We start from the raw sequence: 7,788 nt of genomic DNA, 5'->3' as shown, positions 1-7,788 counted from the left end.
AAGATTTCTAGGAGCTGTCAGTGACTCCCATTGCCACATGTGTTATATAATATTTGTTATCTTGAGCCCACTTTGTCTGGATTCCGTACATTTTGGGAGGAGAGTATATGACCAATAAAAAAAAATCCTTACCTTCCATCTTAGAATCAATGCAATATATTAGTTCCAAGGTAGGAGAGTGGTAAGAGTTAGGCAATGGGGGTTAAGTAAGTTGCACAGGGTCATAGAACTAGGAAGTATCTGAGGTTAGATTTGAACCCAGGATTTCCTATATCTATGCGTGGCTCTATCATCAGTTTTTGAGGAGATATTTTATATCAACTCTCCTTTCTTACTTTAGAAAAATACCCGTGGTAAAAAGTTCAGTAAGACTGACTGACTGATTTCAATTGATAATCATTGGAGGAAAGAACTCTAGTTGGGGCTTGTGAGCTACTGCAACAGAAAGATCCCTTCCTCCTGCCTTTTCTCAGAGCTCCTCCTAGCACTCTGGGGAGAAATGAAGCAGCTGTCTTCTGGGACCTGATCTGCAAGTATGAGTGGGGGTTGGGAGAGTAGCTCCCAAACTTGTGCTACATCTGTTTTTATTTTCAAATTTTCAAGTTACTTTTTAAATAACAGTTTAATTTCCTATGCAATTTTAAGGATTTTGAATATGTTTACAAGAAAGACTTGGTTTGTAGAAATCTATTTTGTAACCTTAGAGATCTTTCAACTTACTAGCTGTTGAATGGAGGTTTATTTGACGTTTTTAAAATGTATAGGTTGCTGTGATCATATTCTTCTAAGGAAAAGTACTATAGTAATGTATACCAGTCTATCAAGGATTTATTAAGCACTTGCTATGGGAAAGGCAGAAATTCAGAGTGTCATTGTGAAGAAAGAATTGGTTTGGAATTAGTAGGTTAAGGAGATGGGAGTTTAAGCCTTGCCTCTGACACATCTTGGTTGTGTGACCCTGAGCTAGTCATTTAACCTTTCTAAACCCCTCAGCAATTGTGCATTCCAATAAATTGGAGAGAAGGTGCGGCTCTGTATTGGCAAAAGAAATTTTTCACAGAGTGCTCCCTGCACTGATGAAATCACAGAGTTGGGAATTGTGCAAGGAATTGTGTTAATCCCCAGCCTATACAGCAAAATTAAAAAAAAAAAAAACAGACCCTTATCTCAAGAACCTTTCACTCAGTAGAGGAGATTCAATTTGTAAATAGATATATCAGAAAGCTGTGTTTGAAACCAGCATTTATTTTGTTTTAAAATCTTTTAAAAATTTTCAGTGAAATCCAAATTTCTAATGTCATTGGGATGCCATGGGAACAGTGTTATAGAAATAGCATCATTAAGAAAAGATAATGAAATGAATGCTGAATACTTTTAGTGACTTCCCCCCGCCCCACCTCAGTCAGAGTAAAATGGAAAGGAAAATTGAGCTGAGAAATGTAATTCTTTCTGAGTTAATTACTGTCTGAGTGCATAGTTTTTCCTTGAGTCAATCAAAAATTACTTATTAATCTTCTACTGCTGTGTGTGTATACAAAACTATTTCTAATCAGAAAGAACTTACATTTTCCAATGATATCTTTTTCTGAAAAAGGATACTGTAGAACAAGAATTCCCAAGATAAGCAAAATGAGAAAGAACAACCCCAATCCATAAAACTTTAAATAGAAATGTCACTGTGGGATAGAAAGGGAAACCATATGTTGATTTGAAAGGAGAAAAATAAATCTGGGGTATATCCCTAAGTTTCATGAATCCACTGTTAAGAAAAACCAGTATGGAATATTTGTGAAAGTTTCAATTTAATGAGATACATTTTAAGAAATATTTTTCATGTTTCATCACAAAATTAAAAAAAAAAACTTCTTTTCAATATTTTATTTAAATGAGTTTATCACATTTGATTAATGATTTGTTACACTTCAGGTCTATGTTTGTTCTACTTTTGGATTATATTTATTGATTCTGTTTGATTCAATTTATTTATTTTAAATTCAATTTAATTTACATATATTAAGCAGCTGCTAATAGATACTTAACCTGTCTGACATTGGGTTAGGTACAGTTACAAAGATAAAAATATAACAGTTCTTGCCTTCAAAGAGTTTCCATTCTCCAACCATCATTTTGTAGAAGTGCAATATACAACATAATTTAGTTTGGGGCCAATTTTTTTAGGAAGTTGTTGATTAAATATTGAGGCACACTTGCCAATAATTAATTATATAAATGATCAAACCAACGTTGAAACAAGAAGAGAGGTGGTCAAATAGATAGAGCCCTTGATTTAGAATCAGGAAGTTCTGAATTTGAATCCTGCATTAGACACTTATTTGTTGTACAACCCCTGGGAAGTCATTTCACCTCTCTGTTTCTCAGCTTCCTCATATTATAAAAAAATTAGAGTTGGACTGAATGACCTCTAAGGTCTTTTCCAGTTGTAGATCCATGTTATAAAGATCCTTCTGAAAAACATTCTTGAAAGTCTTCAGAAGAGGAAATTTTAAACATTGTCTATGGTACCAAAGAGGTTGGGTAAGACAAGGCAAGGTCTCCTCAGTTCTACTTTCCATTACTGTTAAAGAACAACACATTTTTTAGTTCTCCAAAGAACCCAGAAGTTGTGGATGGCTTCCTTGATTCCAAGTCTGAGAAATTCAAATGTTGTGAAGTTCCAAATAGAAGCAATTCCAGGAAAGGTAAGAGACTCCATGGTTGTTGAAGTGTAGTAACAAAATTCAAATCAATTCTTTAGATACACATGCACAACATAGTAAGGCTCTAGGGCAGAAGGATGAAAAACAGTAGACTATGTCCTCAAGGAACTTGAAATATGATAATGGGGATTAGATGTACACACAAATAAATATAAGGTATAATGTGTTGAAGATATAGGAGTTCTAAGGAAAATATTAACGGAAGTTTAAGGAAGAATGCATATACTTTGTATATCCTTAGAGTACCTGAGACCAGAAGGAATGCAAGGTTATCAAGAAGATGAAATATCTAGGAAATGTGTTACAGGCATGAGTTGGAATGGGTGCCAGTGAACCACATAGAGGTGGAAACTGGCATGATGAGATTGTGGAAGCAGATTGGAGTGAGATTGTGGAGGATTTTAAACACCAATCTCTTTTTAGAGAGGATTTTCTAATTCAATAAAAGCACAAAACTGGCCCAAAGAAGGTATATGTTTTAGCCTGCAAGAAATGGGGAGCCATGAATGCTTTTGATCAAGGGAATAAGATGACACCTGAATATTAGAAATTAGATAAGCCTGGAGAATTGGGGTGACTATAGTCAATAAGAGCAGTGAGGAATCGGTTATAATAGTCTAGGCATAAAGTATTCAAGGTAATATAATGAAGGCTGCAATGATGTAGTGTATAGACATGGACATATGTGAAAAATATAGCAAAGATACAACCTTGAACTGAGGGAAAGGAAAGAGTAAAGGAGGCCAAGATGGTTGTACCAATTATGGAATCTGCAGGAGAATATTTGGGGATGGGAAATGGAAAAGAGTTCAGTTCTGGATAGTGGTGGAGATACTATTGAGATATCCAGGTAGAAACGCCCATCAGGTAGTTGGAAAGGTAGAAGTGGAGAGAGGAGATATGCTGACTATTGTTGATAGAACTTCAAAATTTTTAAGGTTCTCTAAAGGTTTCTTTTCCTGAGACCTTGATTATTATATACCCAGAAATTTGTTCAGGGCATCCTTCATTTCCTTGTTCCTAAGGCTATAGATCAAAGGATTTAAGAATGGGGTCACCACAGAATAAAAGAGGGTCACAGTCTTTTGGGTTCCAGCTTCATGACCTGATGTTGGTTTCACATACATCACCATCACAGAGCCATAGAACAATGACACCACAGCCAAATGAGACCCACAGGTGGAGAAGGCTTTACGGCGACCTGCAGCCGAAGGAACTTTCAACACAGCTCTCAGGACCAATGCGTAAGTTCCCATGATATAGAGAAAGGGTGCAAACAGGAGCAAAGAACTCAAGATAGAACAGGTGAATTCTATCAAAGGGGCTCTCGTGCAGGTAAGAGCTAGCAGTGGGCCTGGGTCACATAGAAAGTGGTCAATAATCTTGGAGCCACAGAAGGACATTTGGGAAATGAAGATGATAGGAACCAGGAACCAGAGGAAACCAAATATCCAGCAGTTGACCACCAGACAGGTACAGAGATGTCCTGTCATGATGGTAGGATAATGGAGAGGTCGGCAGATGGCCAGATACCGATCAAATGCCATAACTGCCAGAAAAAAGCATTCTGTAGTACCTAAAGAGAAGAAGAAGTAGAATTGGAGGAAGCATCCAGAGAATGAGATAGTCTTGTTCTTAGAGAGAAAGTTGACCAACATATTGGGGACAGTAGAAGTGACATACCAGATCTCTAGAAAAGAGAAATTGGCCAAGAGGATGTACATGGGGTTATGAAGGCGTTCATCCCAGTACACAGCACAGATGATAGATCCATTTCCTATAAGGGTTAGGATGTAGATGATGAAGAATAGTATGAAGAGGAGAATCTGAATCTCTCTGCTACAGGGGAATCCAAGGAGGATGAAACCAGCAGTATTATTGGAGTTATTGTAGGTATTGAAAATATCCATTTTCCTGGATGTGATTTAAAAAAAAGAGGTGTTTAATTGAAAAATAATCAATAGGGAAAATTCTTCAAAGATCTAAATAACAAATTTACCTACAATACACATTTTTTTTCACTTTTTAAAGCGTTTTATCTTTATTTTAATAACAAATTTACTCCTATGTTTTCTGAAGTTATGATTCATGTTATCTCCTCCCTTCTTCCCTCCCTCCTCCTGGAGCTGACAATTCAATCTGGGCTATACATGTATTATCACATAAAACATCAAAGCTTATTCCATTGGCGTGGCCCAAATTTAATTGTAGTGATTTGGAAGCCAGTTTCCTTCAGGATTTGTTTTACACAGGACATTCAGTCAGAGGTGGTAAGGGCAGAATTAGAATCATTCTAAAGTGGTGTCTATACATACAAATTACTCAGACTGAACAAATCTAAAAATGGGTACAATTGAATCTGATATCATTTCATAGGAGAATAGTTTGTCTATCCTGGAGTCAAGAAAATTTGGATTCAAATTCTAATCTAATATAAGTTTTGTGATTTTGAAGGGGTCATTTCACCCTTAGGAAACTCAATTTCCTTATCAGTATGGAAATGTCTGTGATTTCTTTGCCTATGGCTACTCAGCAACATTTGAACTAAGGCTTTTCTGACTCTTAAGCCCAAAACCCTTTTCACTATGACACATTGCTACTATGTTTCTCATTTGCAAAATGCAGATAGTACTATACATAATATTTACATCCCAGGATTGTTAGGAGCCCTATATGAAAATGCATATGAAGGGGTTTGCAAAAGTTAATGCTTCCTATAAACATTAACTAATATTATTAGTACAAGAACTAGTTCCTTGTATTCTAATTATCTCACTTGATGTTCCTTTGTTGGTTTGGCATTTTGTTTTATAATTTGAGCAAGTCTCTCTTCTGGGACATTGGCCTTACACACAGCTTGGGAGAGGGTAGGAAGGGGGTAGTGTCTGGACAAATATTAAGAAGCAGTCCCAGAGGTTTGTGGAGGGTCTGTTCTATTGTAGCCATCAGGTGAAGACATTGCTGATTCCTTGGGTATATGGGGGTGAGGGGACAGTTTCTTTCATCAGTAGAACTGCTAGAGTTCTAGGCCCCTCTTTTCCAATACACACACATGCACATCTATCCCCCCAGACCCCCCCTCCCCACCAATCCCCAGAATTTGGCTGACTCAGGCAGGCAGTTCAGATAAGTGGTACTGATTTATGGTCCTTGATTCCTTTGGCCTGGGCAGCCCTGACAAAGCTATGTTTCAGAACATAGTTAAAAGTTATGACTCATTTCATGTAGTCTATGCCCAAAGCCCATAAAACATTTATAGTTTTCTGCATTATGAAAAATGAGAATCCTTCCCCTGGAGGGAAAAATAATGGTATATTCTCAGCTGCCCAGTTAGCAGACAGAGGTCACTTCAGACAGAGACTGGAGACCTCTATATTTAGACAATTGCATTTGCTATTAGAGCTACATCACCTTTGTTGGAGCTCAACAGAGAAATCTAAAGTCAAGAGCTCTCCTTTCTTCTTTTTTCCTGAGAGCTCCAGATTTCTTCACTGGAGGTCTTCAAGCAAAGGCAGGATGAGCCCTTTTGGGGATGGTTTGAGAGGATTCATGCTTCAGGGATGAGTATCACACTGGATGAACTCAGAGGTCCTTCATAACTCTGAGATTCTTTCAGTGTGACTATCTTTCTGGTTGAAAAACCCATATCCAATCTATCAACCAGGCTAGAGAAAGGACATGGATATGGAAGTGTTTGGTTAAGGAGAGAGGAAGTAAAAGTACAACCTGCTTTATAGTAAATATTCTTTGAGGGATCAATTATGTGTCTTTGGAAGGAGAATAATGTCTAGGGACATCTTTGTTCCCATTTTTTTATTCCTTTTGAGAGTTTGTCCCATGGGAGGCATCACCTTAAAGTAGCAAGCAAAACTTTGGTTTCTTCCTGCTTTCTAACCTATAACATTTGGGAAACAACCCCAGCTCTTTCTCTTTAATCTTTTCAAGATGGCATTAGGATAATTTTTGATTCTTTTCCCTCTCTTATTGCTATTGCTAGCATTTCTAATATTACAAATTCTGGAATATTTAAAAATAATTTATTTATTTAGAATATTTTTCCATGGTTACATGATTCATGTTCTCTCCCTTTCCTCTCCCCCCCCCTCCAGCTGACAAGCAATTCCACTGGTTTATACATGCGTCATTGTTCAAAAACCATTTCCATATAATTTGTATTTGCAATAGAGTGATCTCTTAATGCCAAAACCACAGTCATATCCCCAATTGAATCACATGATTAATCACATGTTTTTCTTCTATGTTTCTACTACCACAGTTCTTTCTTTGGATGTGGATAGTGTTCTTTCTCATAAATTCCTCTGCATTGTCCTGTTGCATTGCTACTAGTAGAAAAGTCTGTTACATTTGATTGTGCCACAATGTTTCAGTTTCTGTGTTCAATGTTCTCCTGGTTCCTCTCATTTCACTCTGCATCAGTTCATGGAGGTATTTCTAGTTCACATAGAAATCCTCAAGTTCATGACAGACAGTCTTTCAAAGTACTTTGTGCATAATTCCAAATTGCCCTCCAGAATGGTTGGATTAATTCACAACTCCACCAGTGGTGTATTAGTCCCAATTTTGCCACATTCCCTTCAACATTTATCACTTTCCTTTGCTGCCATATTGGCCAGTCTGCTAGGTGCCAGGTGCTACCTCAGTATTATTTTGTTTTGCATTTCTCTAATCAGGAGGGATTTAGAACACTTTTTCATGTGATTATTGATAGATTTGATTTCCTCATCTGAAAATTGCCTATTCATATCCCTTGACCATTTGTCAATTGGGGAATGGCTTGATGTTTGTAAATTTGATTTAATTCCTTACATATTTGGGAAATTAAACCTTCATCAGAGAGTTTTGTTATAAAGATGTTTCCCCAGTTTGTTGCTTTCCTTCTAATTTTGGTTGCTTTGGTTCTGTTTGTATAAAATCTTTTTAATTTGATATAATCAAAGTCATTCATTTTGCATTTTGTAATCTTCTCTGTCCCTTGCTTGATCTTAAAATTCTTTCCTTTCCCATGACATTAAGGTAGAGAGGATAGGCAGAATAGCCTTGGCCTGGATGA

The 7,788-nt window shown here is 36.9% G+C and overlaps 1 protein-coding gene across 1 annotated transcript; it reads right to left on the bottom strand.

The window, feature by feature from the left end:
- Window positions 1–3,691: 3,691 nt before the first annotated feature.
- Window positions 3,692–4,627, bottom strand: LOC100029269 (olfactory receptor 11G2-like). Its single transcript, XM_016431046.2, has one exon. The coding sequence runs from the start codon at window positions 4,625–4,627 to the stop codon at window positions 3,692–3,694; it is 936 nt and encodes a 311-aa protein (XP_016286532.1).
- Between the last annotated feature and the right edge of the window lie 3,161 nt (window positions 4,628–7,788).

The sequence above is a fragment of the Monodelphis domestica genome, chromosome 1, assembly GCF_027887165.1.
Source record: "Monodelphis domestica isolate mMonDom1 chromosome 1, mMonDom1.pri, whole genome shotgun sequence".
Taxonomy (NCBI): Eukaryota; Metazoa; Chordata; class Mammalia; order Didelphimorphia; family Didelphidae; genus Monodelphis; species Monodelphis domestica.
The sequence above is the reverse complement of the archived record's forward strand: the minus strand, read 5'-3'. Positions and strand labels throughout refer to the sequence as shown.

Bases quoted from the DNA above. Each gene is read 5' to 3' on its own strand.
- LOC100029269 (XM_016431046.2), bottom strand. From the start codon at position 4,627: ATGGATATTTTCAATACCTACAATAACTCCAATAATACTGCTGGTTTC.